This window comes from Xenopus tropicalis, chromosome 2 (genome assembly GCF_000004195.4).
Source record: "Xenopus tropicalis strain Nigerian chromosome 2, UCB_Xtro_10.0, whole genome shotgun sequence".
Classification (NCBI taxonomy): domain Eukaryota; kingdom Metazoa; phylum Chordata; class Amphibia; order Anura; family Pipidae; genus Xenopus; species Xenopus tropicalis.
The window spans coordinates 114,423,083-114,444,950 of NC_030678.2; the positions used below are offsets into that span (position 1 = coordinate 114,423,083).

At 36.0% G+C, this 21,868-nt stretch overlaps 1 protein-coding gene across 3 annotated transcripts in view; it reads right to left on the reverse strand.

The window, feature by feature from the left end:
- oca2 (oculocutaneous albinism II) overlaps positions 1-21,868 on the reverse strand; it is a 129,521-nt gene that overhangs the window by 18,121 nt on the left and 89,532 nt on the right. For all 3 annotated transcript variants that reach the window (XM_031897023.1, XM_012957695.3, XM_012957696.3), the window contains exons 21-23: positions 19,939-20,043; positions 9,827-9,920; positions 1,826-1,919 (exon numbers count right to left, since the gene is read on the reverse strand). In XM_031897023.1, the coding sequence (XP_031752883.1) occupies positions 1,826-1,919; positions 9,827-9,920; positions 19,939-20,043 (293 nt within the window). The remainder of the gene's footprint in view (positions 1-1,825; positions 1,920-9,826; positions 9,921-19,938; positions 20,044-21,868) is intronic.

The following is a 21,868-nucleotide window of genomic DNA, read 5'->3' on the forward strand; positions in this document are numbered from 1 at the left end:
GGAATGGCAATGAGAAATGTGGTTTTTTTTTTCTTTTCTAGTTAATGTTCTTACCAAACATGACCAATGGCATCAAGAAGGAAGGATGGTGGCATTTTCCAAGAAGTGAATAAACCTTAGGGTAGATTTCAATTAGGATTCCTGGTAAATTTCAAGTAGTTTGAATCTTAGCACAGTAATTATTGCTTTCATCAGGAAAGAGTGTTAACAAATGTATTAATGACTTTTTAAGCTATTTTAAATGAGCCAATCCATTAGAATGAATAACTTTGTTGTCAGCAGTTGAAGCCATTTCTTTTTCATGAAGTATTAGGATACAGCAGCAGTGGAGAAATAGAACACCCTAACCATTAGTTAAGTGCCCAAAAATAGGCAAATATTGTGTTAATTCCAAAAACAATGCAAGTCTATGAGGGACTAAGAAATTTGGTCCAAATCAATTTTAACAAATTTACAATAAATCATTAGTAACACAGAAAATCAGCACTGATCTAAATTATTTCATCATTACCTTTCAAATAATGAAAAATAAATACTGAGTAATAAATTCGCCCATTAATAGAGTCATAGGCCCAATAAACCTCAAGTGCAATACGGAGAAACTGATCTCACGCTTGCAGCAACTAGCCATTTGGCAATAGGAACTGCACAGCATAATAAAGGTATATAACCATCCTAAACAATTGATGTTAAACTTCATCAGGATATAGCAACCAGATAATATCCACCTACCCATGTCAAGAAAGGATTTTCTTAAAAAAAAGATGTTACTATTTTGTTGGTATTTAAATTCAAAACTTCCCACATCATAGTGATATTTCCACTCTAAGACAGTTGTGAAAGGAATAAATGTTAAGAACTGTGTTTTGCTATGTATTATTCTTTTTTTTTTTTTTTTAGTCATTACATTGTGAAATGTAAAAACGTGCTTGAAGATAGCCTACTTGTTTCGGTATAATAACTTTTACTAAGATGTTTACATGAGCACATTTTATAAAGTACACAATTTTTTACCACTTTGGGATGAGGCGATAAATACCTTTGCAGGTTCATAAAACTTTTAACTCAAATTATTACATTGTACACATGCAATGGAAAACTTCATTGCACAAAGGAAAATATGCAAAGTTTCCCCACAGACACATCCAGTTTAGCATGTGCATGGTTGCATTCACACAGAATCATTTTAAACTAATTTGGTTGTTTGGCCAGCTTTCAGTAGCAGCCACCTAAGTGTACTTTTTTTGTGAGGGGGTTGCTAGGAAACAAATCCTATAGAAGAGAAGTTGTAAATAGATAATATACAGCAGTTAGTACTGTACATGTTATGATCTACAGCAGATAAGCACTTAAAGATCAGTTTTCCTATTCCATTTGCCTATTTCCATCAGCTGCAATGATTATCAACAATTATCATCATATCCAATTGTGGCTAAATCCTGTAGAATGTAACACTGCATTGTGACAGGGGGAGAAGGCAAATAGCACTGATTTGTTTGCACTTGCACACTAAAATTTAGGCTGGATTTCTTCTATATGCATTACAGTGGCCAGAAACAAAAGTTGCCTTTCTGTAAACATCCCTGAAAAGACATAAACTAAATAACCTTGTGTGCATGCATTTAATAGTTGTAGGGCATGAAGTGCATAGACTTGGGCTTAGTAAGAAACAATGTTATCGAATAAACCTACAGTATTTTGGCTCCCAGCATTGTAGAGTTTCCGAGACCATCAGACAAAATACAAGAATGTGAGTATGTGTGTTGGCAGGTAAGACAATAAAATGAATGTTGCCCAATAATAATAATAATAAATTCCACTTTACCTAAAAAATTCCATGAAGGAAAATCCATATCCATGTTGTTCTGCTATTCCAGCACATACAACATTTGCAGAGGCTCCAATTAATGTTCCATTTCCTGCAGGAAAAACACAGAAAATGAAATGAAAATATTAATTATTATATATGAATCCCCACTCCTGGCCCAGTGAACAAAAAAAATGAAAAATCTATTTTGCAAAGAATGTTCACATCTACTAATAAGGTACCAGTCACACAGACAGCAATTTTTTAAATATGCAAGTTTCTGGCAGTTAAATTATTTTCATTTGAATAGGACAATATCATTTCTAAGGGTGAGAAATAAAACTCAGAATACAGTGACTTGAATTTATATCATAAGCCGCCATAAAAATACAAACCCAACAAACAACTAAACACCCATAAATCATAAAACCATTCAGCTGCTTTCAAATCTTTGAAAATGTTTTAGAATTATTGGAAAATCACCTAGATATAATCATCTCTTATGATGGAAAACATGAGTTGTCCTTTAATAAACACAAGCTTCTCAAAAACACCTCCATACATATAAACAGCACATTAGCCTTTTATAACCAGATCCCTTTGACCTTCCTGTGCCAGGGGTTCTCAAACAATATGCATTGAAAAGATCGAAAGGTAAAACTGGAATTGTAAAATCAGCTGCACTGGTAGTCATCAGTTTTTCAAATCTATTCTTTCGGCAAAAGAGAACACATGGTGAAATTTTAATGTGCATTCATGAAAAATTACGAAACTGTACCAGGCAAAAAAAGTTTGTTCATTCCGAATCATAGGTGCTAAATCGCACTTATGTGATTGCGAATAACAACCAATCAGAAGTTTGTTTTAGATTTGAACAACCACCACCTCTTGACCACTCACAAACTCAGCACAAGATAGCATCTGCGATGCAATTTGCAGTTGGTCACGGTCATATTTTGAATATTGGCTTCATTGCAACAAAATGTGCCATCTCCCATTGTGGCACTAAGAACCACATGACTTTAGTATTAATATGCTCAGATGCCGAGTATATAAAGAGCTAAACAACAATTGGCAGGGTGATACACCATTTGCTTTCATATGCATGACAATGCTTTTGGCATAATTTTAGTTTTGTATGTGTTGATAAGTTGAAGTTAAGTTATAGTACAGGTATCGGACCCCTTATCCGGAAACCCATTATCCAGAAAGTTTCAAATTACAGAAAGACCATCTCCCATAGACTCCATTTTAATCAAATAATTTACATTTTTAAAAATGATTTCCTTTTTCTCTGAATTAATAAAACAGTTCTTTGTACTTGATCCCAACTAAGATGTAATTAAACCTTATTGGAGCCAAAACAAGCCTGTTGGGTTTAGTTACTGTTAATATATTTTTTTTAAGGTAGGAGATCTGAATTAGGGAAAGATCCCTTATCTGGAAAACCCCAGGTCCTGAACATTCTGGATGACAGGTCCCATACCTGTACATGGATTTATCATGTAATTTTAATTGTTTTTACTTTCTTTATTTTTTCTTATTATAAAAGCAATAGTATTACTTATATGTTTTACTATTTTTCTGTTTGAATGGACACTTAATGAATTAATACAAGCTATTTTATTTCTAACCAGTTGAATGTACTTCAATTATCCTTTGGTCATTTTATGTGTAAAATGATGACCCAGATTATACATGGCCTGCAGCTTCCCACTATAGATTAACATTTTAAAATGCAATGTCCTGATATTTTTTGGCTTACCAAAAAAAAATTCTCTCTTTTCAAATAAAAAAAATTATATAGAAATTAATTTCTTCTGAATGTAGAAAACACTTAGCATGGAAAGCAAAAATAAGCCAATTATAATTCATTTGCATTTTAGAAATTTAAGCATTTTGTTGTCAGTCTAGAACTCCTCTAGCTTTCAGTTGTTTCATGTTTTCATTTAAGAATTTGCTATAGGAATCTCTTTAATTTGGGGTTTTATAGAATTGTTTTTATTTCACTGAAGTACAAATGTCAAGCAACAAAAATGGTAGTGCTGAATGATGCAGAAATAAAATCGTTTGTTAGTAATATTACTGCCTATTTAAAGTGAATATAGATATTTTAAATGTCATCTTCTAAACCATCAATACCATAGCATTTGCCATCAAAAGATATAAAAAAATAATTAAAAATTTGTTTTTATATATATATATAATATTGCAATATTGAAGTATATTGCAATATATGGACAAACAATTCCTGTTTTGCTTAAAGGGAAGGGCATTTCTTAGTAGCTTAATGCACCGAATATCTTAATGTCCTATATATATTGATAATGGGTGAGTGCAGAGGATCTCTTGTTGTTGTTGTTGTTTCTATGTATTTTGTGGTCACAACCTCATTGCACCCCCGCCTAATGGTTTAAAATTTAGTGGTTGAGTACAACTTTCCCTTTTTTTGCTATATATAATATATATATATATTATATATATATATATATATTCAGATAATATATCCGATAACTGCATTTATAATTTCCAATAATATTCAGGCTTTTTTTTTTTTTTTACAAGATCAAGTACCTGAATGTCAGTGGAAAATACAAGTATAGTTATAGAATATTGTTATATATATTGTTATATATTATTATCTAATTATTTGTAATTCTTGGGACCTGATTTTTCTAGAGAATGGATATTCTGGTTTTCGAACTATTTAGCTTTTTGTTCAGCAGCTCTGCAGTTTGGAATTTCAGGAGCTATCTGGTTGCTAGGATCCAATCTAACCTAGCAACCATGAAAGAGAGACAGGAATATGAATAGGATAAGGGCTGAATAGAAAAATAAAATATAAATAATGCCTAACAGAGCAATAGTTATGACTACTGGATTCAGTAACCCCCATTTGAAAGCTGGGAAGAGTCAAAAGAGAAAAACAAATAATTAAAAAACTACAACAAATAAAACTAGTACTAGTAGCTAGAAATAGGGCATTCTATAACACACTAAAAATTATCCTGAAGGTGAACCACCCCATTAAGTCCTCTAAAAACACTTAAACATTAACTAAACCCAATAGAATTGTTTTGCCTCCAATATAATTCATTAAGCTTAGATAGGATCGAGTACAAGGTAGTGCTCTATTATAACATATTATAATTCTGGTTTTTTTCGATAATGGTTTCCAGGTAAGGGATTGCATGCCTGTCAAAATTGATCAAAATAGCATTTTGTAGAATTTTAGCATTTTGTAGAATTTGCAATTTGAGGGTTTTTTTTCTTTTAAGGATTAGTGCTCATTGGACTTATCTGGGCTTACTTTTTATGACATTCCCACTGATGTTATTAGGATAATTCAATTAATTTTTAGATTTTTGCTGTGCAAATTCTAAGTGATGCTTTATTTATACACAACATAAACATTATATGTGTATATATATAAATATATATACACACACACACACAGAGACACACTCTCACTCAAATATATACATAATTCTGACCTTTCTGCACTGACTGCAGTGCTGAACAAAGTTAAATATTTTCATCATATATCATACTACTGAAAACTGTCAAGTATAAATACCTATCTAGGAGAGTTTATTTAAGAGGAATAGAAGCGTCTCTTCCCACTATTTTTCATTGCACTATATTGAGGCTCACTGATAAAATAATTGAGAAGTGTGTTGAAATCTGTTTGGAATAGTGATGCGAATGCAGGCTGGCAACATCTTACTATTCTATTTTTCAGAGTAATGTAATCTTGATTGGATTTTGCTGTAAACAGAAATAAGGAAATAAAGAAAAAACGTTCTAAATCCAATTTAGGACAGCCTATCAGTGGGAAAATGGAATTCATCTGTATTGACAATTAGAGGGAAATGCTCTTATGCATAAAAAATTAAATACCTTGGTTTAGACTGTTGGACTGAAGCTGCAGGTCAGTGGATGTCATTTTATGTCTATATCTGACAATTTACAGTTACTTTTTTCAAAGTATAGAATAGACAAACTTTTATAAAGACAAATTACAGAGGAGCCAGACAAAATAATTGAATGACAGATGAATCAACTTTGATTTATTAAAAGCACTTTTTAAATCTGCTTCTGTTTTGCCTCTGGCTGCATTCTAACATTTGGGGGAAAAGGTACACAGAGGTCTTTAAGAACCATTAAGTAGTTTCATGACCTACTGGTTGTGCCCCAGTGAAACCGTTAACTGTCAATTTGGGTCATTAATATTGTATCTATTATCCTGGGGTTTTCCAGAAAGAGGTTCTAGGGTCTTCATACACCATACACCTTTTCCTCTTTAATAATACAGTACCCCGTACCTAATCCTAACTAAGCTGCATGAATTCATATTAGTGGCAAAAAACAGCTTTTTTTTTTTTGTTTGTTTAAAGGACTTCTTAGCAGACGAGGGTCACTAAAAATCATTTAAACATAAAAAAAACCCCAAAAGTATTGATATTTCAGTTTTGACTATGAACTTGTCAGAAGTGTTTGCCTGTCATATTCTCTGCCCTGGTGGCTCTGGCACTTGAAACAATGTAACACAAGGCAGCAGACTGACAACATTGTTTAAAAAGTAACAACCAGAAGTTCAGCAAATGCTGCTTTCAATAACAATTATAAATAACTTTTTAAATTTTTTAATTAATTCACATTGGAAAGTTACTTGGGATTATGTTTTCTTTTATTAGGCAAAAAAATATATATATTTTTGGTGTTGACATGGCTCCATTAAGTGTTTTGTGATAAACGTCATGTGAATATTATACATTTGTGCCCCTTCTTTTTTACAAGTAAATGTCTTCCTTGTAAGAAAAATTTAATTTTTTAACATTTTTCTGTATTTGGGAATTTTAAAGATCTGGAACACATAAAGTACACTTTGCTTTGCCAGTCTGAATAAATACAACTGCCTTTTGCAAACAGATTTTGAATTCTCAAAGTTATGTCTCTTTGTGTTCTACAACAGACAAGGATTACAGGTGTGCAGCAATTTATTGTTCAAAATAGAGAAAATCCAGCAACTAGAAGTTCTTACATTATTGACATTTGCAATGCAGCCCAGCAAAGATACAGACAATGCAGAGGGCTCTGATGTATAAAGGTTATTTGGGGCCTATTTATTATGCTGTGTAAAACGATTTCCAGTGGAAATCACTCACTAAGAAAAAAAGCGTTAAAAATTATGACATTTTTCAAACTGCAAAACGTAGTCATGTGTGGCAAATGTTGTTGCCGCTTTTTACACAGCACAATAAATCTGCCCCTAAATCTACAAAGTGTGTTCAGAACTTCACGACAGAGGATCATGATGGTACATGTTGGTTCAAGTTGTTCCAGTCATTGCTGTAAAATGTTTGAACTACTTTGTGTGTCCCTAATCTTAAGGTAAAGCATTACATATTTTGCAGAATTGTCTATTAATGCATATATAAGAAAGCAGATTTTTATGTCTATCCATCATAAAACGGATTTGCTGCTATGTAGGGATGGGTGAAATTTTTCACCAAGTTTGCAAAAAGTTGAAGAGAAAAAGTTGCTATGATAAAATACCCATTGCCTTCAATGCATTTTGCAGATTTGCCCATCTCTACTGTTATGAAATACTCCATATACTGTATAGCACTCTTTTTGGATGAACATCAGTTCATGCTTTCAAACTCACTATGTCAGTCCCTGGGAAGCTTCTTGCATTACGACAGTTTGTAGCCTTCCTGACTGTGGCAAGTGTATCCTAATCAAGACTTACTGTACAGCGCTGCGTACATAAGTAGCGCTTTATAAATAAAGATATACATACATACAAGACTAAAATTGCTGACTAATTGGGTTATGCAAAAACGGCAGGAGCAGTAACCCATAGCAATCATATCAGTATGATATCAGTAGATAGTATAGATACAGTGGCTTGCAAAAGTATTCGGCCCCCTTGAACTTTTCCACATTTTGTCACATTACAGCCACAAACATGAATCAATTTTATTGGAATTCCACGTGAAAGACCAATACAAAGTGGTGTACACGTGTGAAGTGGAACGAAAATCATACATGATTCCAAACATTTTTTACAGATAAATAACTGCAAAGTGGGGTGTGCGTAATTATTTAGCCCCCTGAGTCAATACTTTGTAGAACCACCTTTTGCTGCAATTACAGCTGCCAGTCTTTTAGGGTATGTCTCTACCAGCTTTGCACATCTAGAGACTGAAATCCTTGTCCATTCTTCTTTGCAAAACAGCTCCAGCTCAGTCAGATTAGAGGGACAGCGTTTGTGAACAGCAGTTTTCAGATCTTGCCACAGATTCTCCATTGGATTTAGATCTGGACTGTGACTGGGCCATTCTAACACATGGATATGTTTTGTTTTAAACCATTCCATTGTTGCCCTGGCTTTATGTTTAGGGTCGTTGTCCTGCTGGAAGGTGAACCTCCGCCCCAGTCTCAAGTCTTTTGCAGACTCCAAGAGGTTTTCTTCCAAGATTGCCCTGTATTTGGCTCCATCCATCTTCCCATCAACTCTGAGCAGCTTCCCTGTCCCTGCTGAAGAGAAGCACCCCCAGAGCATGATGCTGCCACCACCATATTTGACAGTGGGGATGGTGTGTTCAGAGTGATGTGCAGTGTTAGTTTTCAGCCACACATAGCGTTTTGCATTTTGGCCAAAAAGTTCCATTTTGGTCTCATCTGACCAGAGCACCTTCTTCCACATGTTTGCTCGGTCCCCCACATGGCTTGTGGCAAACTGCAAACGGGACTTCTTATGGTTTTCTGTTAACAATGGCTTTCTTCTTGCCACTCTTCCATAAAGGCCAACTTTGTGCAGTGCACGACTAATAGTTGTCCTATGGACAGATTCCCCCACCTGAGCTGTAGATCTCTGCAGCTCGTCCAGAGTCACCATGGGCCTCTTGGCTGCATTTCTGATCAGCGCTCTCCTTGTTCGGCCTGTGAGTTTAGGTGGATGGCCTTGTCTTGGTAGGTTTACAGTTGTGCCATACTCCTTCCATTTCTGAATGATCGCTTGAACAGTGCTCCGTGGGATGTTCAAGGCTTTGGAAATCTTTTTGTAGCCTAAGCCTGCTTTAAATTTCTCAATAACGTTATCCCTGACCTGTCTGGTGTGTTCTTTGGACTTCATGGTGTTGTTGCTCCCAATATTCTCTTAGACAACCTCTGAGGCCGTCACAGAGCAGCTGTATTTGTACTGACATTAGATTACACACAGGGGCACTCTATTTAGTCATTAGCACTCATCAGGCAATGTCTATGGGCAACTGACTGCACTCAGACCAAAGGGGGCTGAATAATTACGCACACCCCACTTTGCAGTTATTTATTTGTAAAAAATGTTTGGAATCATGTATGATTTTCGTTCCACTTCTCACGTGTACACCACTTTGTATTGGTCTTTTATGTGGAATTCCAATAAAATTGATTCATGTTTGTGGCTGTAATGTGACAAAATGTGGAAAAGTTCAAGGGGGCCGAATACTTTTGCAAGCAACTGTAGATAGCATTTACTGGTCACCTTTCACCACTTAAATCCCTCTTAGTTTTATTGGTATGGTTGCCATATGGAACCCTTTCAAGTATAAATCTGGTGAGAAGCAATTCTAGTGTTCCAATATAGCACTGGGGATAAGCATGTTAGATAAACTTAATGAGGAGGTACAGAAAGCAAGGAAACTTCTCAATAGAAGGAAAAATGGGCACCCCAGTTTTAAATATACTGATTTACAGATTTTGCACAAAAACACAAAATTAAATTGAATAAATTCAAATTTTGATTTAAGTATATTTTTAATTAAACATTATTTGAATGAATTATCACAATTGTGTGCAAGATTAAGTAAATGGATTAACATGTCTTTGGAATAGACTTTGGATAACTTTTTGCATTCTAAATGTACATTTGTTTGAATAATGTTATTTCTTTATACAGTACATAACACTTACAAACTGCAATTTACCATATGAGTTGGCTAAAAAAAATATAGAAAACTATTCTCTTACCTCCTAAACAAGCTCCAATAGCCAATGCAAAAATAAGGGGCTTTATTGGTAAATTCACATCAGCATCTTGGCTCAGATTTATAAGAACTGGAATCTACAAAGAAAAATATTTTTGTAAGAACCTTTATAATACAAATACATTATGCAACAGACATGAGGCAGCACAACAACAAAGTTGTCAGTGGTTTTTGTCTATGCCATCTTCTTACTATGCAGTTGTGTTTGTTGAACAGTTCCTCTTAGTACTCTAAATATGGTCCAACAGAAGAATAATGCTCCAGATGAACAAATACTAAAACTATATCCAGTCTCACTAGTGCTTTGACATTTTAACAACATATTACAGTCAGCAATTATACCAAACTGGTAGCATCTATAGATCCACACATGTTGTCATGCATAAGGGAATGAACACCATGTCAATTTCAATGGCATCTTCTTCCACCATGCTGTCGCATAATCTTAACGTATTTAGTGACAATGTCTTTTCCAACTGTCCTCAGCACAACAAATCTTCAACAAAGGCTACAATTCCATAAACCATCACATGATACAGATTGATAAATCTAATCAAAGTGTGAAATTAGAACTCGCCACACAGTAAAATTCCCTCAATCTCTATTCATTCCAATGGGATTTCTAGAGGCATATTTATCAAACGATGAACTCTTTCCCTCATTGATAAATAGGGATGAATAGAGTGTGGGGAATCTTAATGGGGTGAGCTCTAATTTCACACTTAGATAAATCTGCCCCTAAGTTTCAGCAAAAGTCAGTAGAAGGCATGGCTGAGGAGTATAATACGTAAACCAATGCTTGAATGAAACCTTATACACTTAAAATTAATGATTTGTCATTCATTTTAAATTCCAAATGTCACGATGTAAAGAAAGTTAATAAAATACATTTTAGTTTAGCAGCCTCATACCATTAAAGTGATTTAAGAGTCTTATTTTAGATACACATTTTGCTGTTGCTACTTATACAAAGGAACTAGTGCATTGAAGAGCAAGTAATAAGACAGACAAAAAGGTTACAGTTAAAAGATAATGAGATATGTATGGCAATTTACACAAGCTCAAGTAACCTTCATTGATATTTACATAAACTGAAGTAAATTGGATTGTTTAACAGACAGGCACATTTTTCAGCTTAGACCATTTTATTTTTGCTAGTAAAGAGTGTCCTATGGCCTAGTATATTCAGGCAACAAACGGGTTCCCTTAACAAATAAAAAATAATAATTATTTTGCAAAAGCTGCCACCAATGAATGGAAACAGTTGACATTTCATAGTTAATCAAGTTCTGACTGAAGTGCTGTTTTGCATGTCCAAAGCCATCGTTTTTCCACAGGACACTAAAGGGCTGATTTATCAAAGGTCAAATTCAAACGTTTGCTGTGGTTCAAATTTTTTTCTGCAATTATCAGTAAATGATCAGCATTGTCTATTTTTTTTTTTTTTAGTGGTGTCAGGTAGCTGATACTAGTAGCTCCGTGTGTCTTCACCCTTACAATTTTTATAAACAATTGCATTGTGCAATCATAAAGTGAAACTGAATGTTGCATGATAAACAGATGATAAATAGAGTAGAATAAATAGGGGTAAATATATTATAGCATATATCACACATATATAACAAAAAATTAATACATACAGTGGCTTGCAAAAGTATTCGGCCCCCTTGAACTTTTCCACATTTTGTCACATTACAGCCACAAACATGAATCAATTTTATTGGAATTCCACGTGAAAGACCAATACAAAGTAGTGTACATGTGAGAAGTGGAACGAAAATCATACATGATTCCAAACATTTTTTACAAATAAATAACTGCAACCCCTTTGGTCTGAGTGCAGTCAGTTGCCCATAGACATTGCCTGACAGACAGTGCTAATGACTAAATAGAGTGCACCTGTGTGTAATCTAATGTCAGTACAAATACAGCTGCTCTGTGACGGCCTCAGAGGTTGTCTAAGAGAATATTGGGAGCAACAACACCATGAAGTCCAAAGAACACACCAGACAGGTCAGGGATAAAGTTATTGAGAAATTTAAAGCAGGCTTAGGCTACAAAAATATTTCCAAAGCCTTGAACATTCCACGGAGCACTGTTCAAGCGATCATTCAGAAATGGAAGGAGTATGGCACAACTGTAAACCTACCAAGACAAGGCCGTCCACCTAAACTCACAGGCCGAACAAGGAGAGCGCTGATCAGAAATGCAGCCAAGAGGCCCATGGTGACTCTGGACGAGCTGCAGAGATCTACAGCTCAGGTGGGGGAATCTGTCCATAGGACAACTATTAGTCGTGCACTGCACAAAGTTGGCCTTTATGGAAGAGTGGCAAGAAGAAAGCCATTGTTAACAGAAAACCATAAGAAGTCCCGTTTGCAGTTTGCCACAAGCCATGTGGGGGACACAGCAAGCATGTGGAAGAAGATGCTCTGGTCAGATGAGACCAAAATGGAACTTTTTGGCCAAAATGCAAAACGCTATGTGTGGCAGAAAACTAACACTGCACATCACTCTGAACACACCATCCCCACTGTCAAATATGGCGGTGGCAGCATCATGCTCTGGGGGTGCCTCTCTTCAGCAGGGACAGGGAAGCTGGTCAGAGTTGATGGGAAGATGGATGGAGCCAAATACAGGGCAATCTTGGAAGAAAACCTCTTGGAGTCTGCAAAAGACTGGGGCGGAGGTTCACCTTCCAGCAGGACAACTACCCTAAACATAAAGCCAGGGCAACAATGGAATGGTTTAAAACAAAACATATCAATGTGTTAGAATGGCCCAGTCAAAGTCCAGATCTAAATCCAATCGAGAATCTGTGGCAAGATCTGAAAACTGCTTGTCACGGTCGGCACCCAATACCAGAGCTAGTGCCAAGCACCCTGGTCTCGGCTCGTGCTTCACCAGTAGCGTGACCGCCTTTGGCTTCGGGAGGAGCCCTCAGCTACTCGGATGCCACCTGGACTTATACGAGAGGTGCAAAGCAGGAGTTCTGGCTAGCAATGGGGCACGACTGTAGAAAGTCAGTTAGGCCAAAGATCACGGTACAATTAGGGTTAAACAAGGTCGTCTTCAGGCAGGCTAGGTCGGGGCGGGCAGCAATCAAGGAGAGTCAGACAGGCAAGGGTCAAACCGGGTAATCAATACAGCAGGATGAGACGAAATCGTAGTCAAGGTATAAGCCGAGGTCAGATATGGATGATCAGAATAGTCAGGAGCAAGCCGGGTCAAAACAGGAGAAATACTATCAGGAATACAGGAACAAGAATGCACAAGGCTCAGGAAGGCACCAGGAATCGAATCCTATCACGGGCAATGAATGTAAACAAAAGTCCCTTTAAATAGATTAAATTTCGCGCCATTGCGCGATGACGTCATGACGCCAGCGTGCGTGCGCCTTTAAATTGCGAAAAATGCGCGCGCGCGCACACTAGGAAGGAGCCGGCACAGGGGGAGAATGGCGCAGCGGGCGTCCCCGCCGATGGCAGCACGGCGGGCGTCCCCGCCGCGCTGGTAAGTGTTTTGTTACACTGCTGTTCACAAACGCTGGAGCTGTTTTGCAAAGAAGAATGGGCAAGGATTTCAGTCTCTAGATGTGCAAAGCTGGTAGAGACATACCCTAAAAGCCTGGCAGCTGGAATTGCAGCAAAAGATGGTTCTACAAAGTATTGACTCAGGGGGCTGAATAATTACACACACCCTACTTTGCAGTTATTTATTTGTAAAAAATGTTTGGAATCATGTATGATTTTCGTTCCACTTCTCACGTGTACACCACTTTGTATTGGTCTTTCACGTGGAATTCCAATAAAATTGATTCATGTTTGTGGCTGTAATGTGACAAAATGTGGAAAAGTTCAAAATCAACTGTTCAAAATACTTTTGCAAGCCACTGTATATGTTAAGTCATGCATTTTCTTACAAGTAATTTCTGTTTTAGATGAATAATGATCCTGATGCTTCAATCTTCAAGAGTCATAATTATAATAATCCAATTAGCAATAATTAGCAGTATTTGTTTGCCATTCTGCATAATGTAAGTATACTTGTGTTTCCATACATATCAGCATAACTGCATGTTCTCTGGCATCCTCATTAAAAATCTTTATATGTATGTCCTACTAAAAAGTCATTATTTTCACTTGGTTAGGTGGAAATAAAAAAAAAAAAAAAAGGACGCGAATAGTGATAAAATTGTCTTATTAGCCATCAGAAAAGCACCCAACAACATATGCTATTCAGTTTAAATATCAGTAAATAGAAAGAACAGGATGATAGCTAATTAGTCCTACTATGAAAGTAAACACAGTTTTGGACAGCTGGCAGACTCAAGAAGATGTACTCCAAAAGAGGGCAGTTCACAAGGAAACTATCACCACATGATTAATTTAAAGACCATGAAAGCAAACAGGAATTCCTCATTATGCAGTTTTTTTGATCTAACTGAAAGACCTTGAAAATAAAGCCATATCACTCGCACTATGCAAAAGAGCTTACAATTTACCAGAGGCAAACTTTAGCATTTACAGCAATAAAATTCACTTTCAGCATTACCTTAACAGATAAGCTATGTTATAAATTCATAATAAAATTATAGCCAAGGTATAAGATAGACTGATATGGAGTAGCCAGCTGGTGCAGTCAACTGTCATTATACATGTTAGGTTTTTTTTTTGGGGGGGGGGGGCAGTTTAAGTTGGTATATACATTTATCTAAAATCCTTTGATCTGTCTTAAAGGACAAAGAAAGCGCCCCAAACATCATTATGTCAATATGAAGCTAGAACCATATTAGAGTTTAAGTCAGACCATTATTTTATCCTTGTATGTATCAAACACCAATAGTCATTGGTTAATGACAGCTCTTAAAAAGCATCCTTATATTTTATCATAATGTGAATATGAATCTGGATAGTGATGCTACAGGGTATATGATTAATTCAACTTTGAAAACATTTTTTTTTTAACACTGGGCAGTTTTGCCCCTTGGCAGTAACCCATCATTAATTAGCTTTATTCAACCAGGTGCAGAAAGAAAAGTTCAAATGTGTTGGGTTGCCATGCATGACTGTACTAGGTCAAATATCCCTGCTGTTAGTAAATGAGTTCCAGTGTCAGGAGGCTGATAACTGTAACTAAGGTCTGTTGGTCTTGGGAACTTGGAACATGGGTCATTTGGCATGCATAGATAACAAAAGGATACGCTGTGCTCAGCTCATTAAATTAACTGCAAACTGGAACACCATATACTTTATAAAACAGCTGTTCTAAGTTTGTAGAAGCCCTCTGGATCTTCTTCTGACCTTGTGTTGCAAATGTTCCCCCTAATATATTTTAGACCCAATGCAGTTGTATATAATTAGGCTCTAAGTACAGTATAAAAACTTCTAGTTGCCACTGATATCATACATGCAATTGCAGGACTGCAATTGTGCCATCAAAACAAAATTGTATTTTGCAAACTATGGTTCTAATCATGTAGTTTCATAGTCCTGACCGAGAGTTGCAACATCTATATATAACAGACCTGAGCTGGTCGAAATTGTGGAGAAAAAAGAAAAAGATATACAGATGGGTTAAAGAACCGCCGAAATGATAAATGGCTTCTGGTATGATTGGTAAGTACCAAGTGACAGAGAAACATAACTTCATTTGCAGGAGAGAAATAGGTGCTAGAGATTTAATAAGGAAATCCTGAACAACCATGTCTGTATGGTTTCCATAGATGCTGGAAAGTAACCAACAAGGATTTATGAGGGTCTCAAGGATCTCAAGATTCTCAGAATCCACTAACACAAATATATTCTTTAGGGAAAGGAGGCTAAAATGAAAATATCACCACTAGAGATAAAGCAATTTCCTTAGGATGAGACATTTATGTGCCAAAAGAAGTGTTTTCAATTCAATGAAAAAGTTGCAATTTGTATATTTTTATTTTAAGTAAAAAGGTGCTGAAAGGTTTTTTTTCTCATTCAATTACTCATCTTTCTATCCAGCCCCAATCTTACCCATATTCCAGTCTCATATTGAAAGCACTAGGATAAAATGAATTTGCAGTGCAATTTATCAGATAATAAATTTATAATAATACTCAGACTTTCTCTCACTTATAATACAACTTTCATTTCATATTTGTTTTTTGGCAACAGTGATTCTGGCTTATCTTTAATAAAGCTAAATCTTTGCGTCAATAACTTGTTGAGCAGGTTTCGTTTTCTGAAATATATATCAGAAGTAGTGCCTTCATGTACTTATAATTGCCAAAGCCTAGCTTGGCCGGAGACTACTGTGATACACTGCAGGAAAAAAAAAACAATTAACAATGAGTTAATATAACTTTATATTTATCTCCAAATATTTCCATTGGGCTGATGCAAAGGGAACCTTTTTACCAAGGAATTTTAAATCTTACAGCTCTGCCACGTCTTCATGCTATTGCACTCACATTAGGGCAGCAGTGGCAGCTGTAACTTGCTATAAGCATAGGTGGATTTTAATGAAGGCTTGGGGAGGCTTAGCCTGAACTTGTTTGCAATATAATGCTGTACAAGTTTCTAACTGAAAACGGAACGTGAGGGAGGTTGCAGATTAAGATCAGACATCAGCGTATCGCTAGCAGGGCTGTGTGGGGAAAGGAGGGTTGTGATGTGAAGGGGTGCAAGTATAAGGCAATAATAATCTAGCCTTAATGTATGCCACCTTTCAGGCTAAGTACAATCTTCCTTAGTTTCTGGGCATAGTCTGCTACTCTTCCCTGCCTTCCTTCCCAGTGTAACGTTAGCCCGCCCAGCAGAGGCTACATGGAGCTGAAATTACTGAGGGAAAGCGATGCAGAGAGCTGGAGAAGGTGCTGCTTTACCTTATTAGTAAGATAAGCACACATATATTCCTTTATATATCATTTATTTTTATAGTCTTGCACTATATCGGAACTGTAGGAGTGCTGGTAAAGTTTTACATAGCTGTAATAGATCTAATGTTGAGCTCATATAAATTAGAAGTACACCCAAGAGTTAAGTCTGAGGTGGAAACTGATTCTTTTGGGGCTATCTAGATTAATCTTTCTAGGAAATGATAGGGAGTGATAAAGGATTTGGGGTGCTAGAAATATGAACTCTGTTAAGGCTTATGGGAGAAATGTTGAGCTGGAATTGTATTGTGGGGGGCTTAAGTTTTGGAACTGGAGATATTAAGCTGGTTATGGCTGGACTGGCTGGGAGTTGACCGAAAAATGCAAGAGACAATCTGTAGAACTTAAAAACGAATGCTCCGAGTTGATTGAAAGGCAGCTGTTGGTTTAGAATTAAACTCATATTAAGTGTTCTTAGAGAGACAGCATTATGGAACTGTTAAAAAAAAAAAAAAAAAAAAATTTCAGCTGTAAAGGACCAATTCCACCAAAAAATGAATGATTTTTTTCCTGTTTCCCTAACTGTTCCAAACTGCATTTTTATTTCACTATTTAAAAGGTGTCAACGTATGTGTGTGACAACATTTTTAAAAAATTATTCACTTGTACAGACAAGTGTTTTTCCCTGAGTTTCCCTGTGCTGGATCTTTCATGTGTTTCAGCACAGGAAGAAATGCAGGCCTATGTATCCTATTAGGCTGTACTCTTTGTGGCACAGGTAAGCTCCTAACACAGCAAGTTGCATTCCATCTGCATTCCACGCTTGCCTGTGCCACAATGACTACTGTCACATAGGAAATACAGGCCTGCGTTACTTTTTGTGTTCCCCTGCTCTGAAACACATACAAGATCCAGCGCAGGAAAACGCATGTGAAAATGCTTGTCTGTATGAGTGTGGTAACTGCATATAGATACTTAACATTTTTAGCCTCCCCAAACAAAAAAAAAATCACCATCCGCCTATGACTATAAGGTCATCTTAGGCAATTAGTCACAACGCTACACACAGACTGTAGTGTTTAAACATAGTTATTTGCTAAAAAGTCCCTCTGTACATAGTAAATAACAAGCACTTTAGAATAATATAGCGGTTTAAGCAGTTAAAGTAAATCTAAACCCAAAAAATTAATTAATGTACACTTTCTCAGGGCGCTTCTTTAAAAACTTTTGCAAATTACATTCATTTTCTATTTTTAGTGGTTTCTGAGATATTTACATTTTTAGATTGCTAATTGCACACTTTTAGCTCAACTCAAAGTCAGCAAACCAAGGGTTAACTGAATCCAGGAAATGCACAGAAAGTGTATAGACTGTTAGGGTTGCTTGGCCTTTAAAAAATATAGAGCTTAAGGCTCCTTGGTATAAAACTGTGCTTATGGCTAGTGTCACACAGATTGAATTCCCTGACTGCATTGATACATAGAAAATGAAATGTATGTAACTTACAAAAATGCTCAGGAGGACCACTCGGAATATGTTTATACCAATTAATTTTTGGGTTGATACAGTAAAATAGTGATACAGTAAAAAAAAGCATTCTATTGTGACCATACTTATTTGCTAATCAATCCTTCAGTGTCTCCAATACTGCCTCCACCTCCTCACTTTTTTAGTTGGAGTACCTCAAGGCTCCTTTCTTGGACCCCTCTTATTTGTGTTTCAGTATCATTTATATGCAGATGATACTCAAATCCACCTCTCTTCTCCAGACCTGCCCTCGGTTACGTCTAAGAGCACTTTCTGCATTCATAATGCCCTCTTGTTGCCAAAAACTTAACATAGACAAAAGTGAACTGGTCATCTTCCCACCTTCCATTTCGGTTTCCCTGCCTGACATCACTATCAATATAACACCAGTTCCACAAGTTTGCTGCCTAGAAGTCACATTTGACTCTGCTCTTCCATTAAATACCCACATTGAAATGCTCACTAAATCATTCCACTTTCACCTACGGAAAATCTTACATTCAACCCCTCCTCATACAAGAGATTACCAACATTCTCTTCCATGCCCATGTCCTATCTCATTTAGACTACACTGCCACCAGATCTATACAACGCTCCACAATTGCTGCCCCTCTCTGCACTGGCTATCTCATCATATACAGGATTCAGCCCTTATAAGTGTTGTACCAAGAAGAAGCAGACCCGTGGTCTTACCTACTTCTCTCTCTATTGCTTCCTCTCATTCCTGCATTCAGGACCTTGCTGTATCCATCCTCTGGAATGCTCTTCTCCATCCCATTGGATACTCCAAGAGCCTCCATGCTTTGAAACTGCCACATAAAACCCACCTTTCCATTCAGACTATTACCTAAACTTGAACATTGTATCCTTTTACTCTGTAAAGTCAAATAATAATATAATATAATAACTGATACACTACACTAGTACAAAATTGTGTGTTTAGAAACACTACAAAAGTTTATATAAATAAGATGTGGTGTAGGCATGTGGGTAGTCATTCAAGTTGAAATGGAACCATAAGGCACATTTTCGCCATTGGCGAAAAAATGGCGCGGCAAAAAATTTTGTTGTGCATCAAATTGGGCATCGCCGCGTAAAAATTGGGCACAGTCGCTTCTGAAAAGCGCGGGCGACAAATGCATTTCATAAATTTGTTGCCATTTCGCGAATTTTCATGCCGGAACACATTTACAGGCACGTTCATCATTCATACTATAGCTATCTGCAGAACTACTAATAAAAAAAAACATCTGTTGTTGAGAAATGTAGTAGCAAGATGAACAGATACAACTGTAAATGTAAAAAAAAATATTTTCACTTTAACAAATGTCCAGCAGCAAGGGCAAAATGCTGACACAATAATATTAACTTATCCATTTAGAAGCTGTGATTATGCCTGTGATAGAAATTGTCTTAAAACCAAGCCAAGACATTATATTTGGTTAAAAACAATGAATGTACCCTTGCTTTATGTTATATGCGCACACAATGACATACATACACCCACACAAGTAATTCAGCTTTATTTACTTTAACCATGAAGGCATAATTGTATATGCTTTATTGCTTTTTACAAACAAATCTACAGATTTGATTTTGCTAGTTCTATTGTTTCATAGATTTTCCTTTTAAAGAACATCTACTTTGCATGCACTGGTTTCTAGGCAACACAATCGGCTTTTCATTTTCTTCCATAAATGCTGTACCCAGAGACTTACCATTGTAGCTGTGAATGGGATGTTGTCAATTAGAGAGGATGCTAAAGCAGAAACCCATACTACTAATATTATAGCAATGGCAAGGCGTTCATCTTCTGGAACTGCCTATTTAAGGTGAAAAAACAAAGATTTAATCAAAAGCAGCTCGTTCAAGAATTGTTTTAAAAATAATAAAGTTTTCAAATTACCAAATATTTCCTTTATTATATCTGTCATGTGCAGAACATCTTAATATATAAGCACCGATTTTTATATGCACAAGCAATAAAAAAAATAGTATTTTGTCTGTCCAGAAATTTTGATCTCTAACGCTATACTTTAAGACAAGTCTTTGGAGATCTTGTTTTGGCTCTTATTGATTTTAATGTATTGCTAATTATATAGATATATAGAATGGCCAGATTTGACAATGTGCTACAGGTTCTAATTTTGGACAAAGAAAATATTTTTTATATAGACGGTGTGTCTATTGTAAACCCATGCTTTGACAGCTAGCAAAAGTTTTGGGAGAGTTATTTGTAAAATAACCCTCCCACATTGCTCATGGTGTATCCCTCCATCCAAACTTCACCAAGATGCCTTTTCCACTTTTGGGCTGAACCCAGCAACTTAACAGGAATCAGATTAATGCACCTCATATTTATTTTAATACAGCAATTTGTGCCCTGCAGCTTCAAAACAGAACAACATTTATTCTTAAACCAAGTTGCACCAAATTATGTCCCTAAAGCCTGTGGGTCTATGGGTGTAGTAGTCAGATTCCAGTGAGTCAATTCAAAGTAAAAATACATATAGTCAATAAGGATCTGCAACTCTCTGGGTGATATTATACATATATCTACACATATACAATGTAGATATGGAAAAGCTTTCCTCCTTCAAATATAAATTACATCTTATTCCTGCCATTTTGCCAGCCAAAGTTCAATTTGCTTTCAGTTTAATAGTGACTTTATAATTTTTTTACATTCACCAAAGGTACTGCAGGGATTGGCACAGAAGGTATAAATCACTATCAATAAACCCAGTTCTTAAATTTTTGTTCCCATAGTGTCATATTGTTAATATTATCTTTTTAACCACGGTGGCTCAGGTAATATATGTGAATGTATTTGTTTGATATTAAGCAAACTGTGTAATTGCAGAGTAAATCATTAATTCTGAATTGTATGCATTTGTTACTCTTGTATTAACTTTTGAGAGGTAAGCTGCTGTATTTCAGTAATATTCCACAAGGACATTAACTATTTATACATTGAAACGGGTATATAAAATAGATATGAGGAACTTTCCAAAATGTAAAAAAAAAACACACTTTCCTGTTGCATAAAAAATACAGTTGGTAAATTGTTTATTTCGCTCTCAGTAGCATGTGTATTAGTGCATGCACTTCCACACTGACAGAACTGATGAATTACATTATTATAATGACAGTCAGGCTCAGAGCACACCAGTACTTATGAAACTTAGAACTACAGCAATCAAGCTGTTTTTTCAGCAGCAACTTCCCATTCTGTAGAGGAAAATGCTGCTTTATGGCACACACTTTGCATTAAGTGGCATCACAAGGGAATGCAGATATTACTCATAAGGGAAATCAAATTTGTTTTGCCATCAATGCAAACGTCATAGTGGCAGAAGAAGCCCAAGTTAAGAATAACAACAAATGATTTATTGCATAACACTGAGTGATGTCCTGCCTTGTAGTATGAAGAAGCTTAATTTAAAGCTATATTCATTATTGTGCCTACTTTCTTCCTCTCAAAAAAACAGCCTTACTTTTGCTTTATAATGGGTTTCAAAATGTATAAATGTTAATAATAAACAACATAAGTTTTATTAGTTAAAATGTCCAAAGTGCTACATTTGATGCATTTTAGTAAAGTCATATTTTCATGCTAAATGAAGTCTTTAACTAAGGTCCTATGTA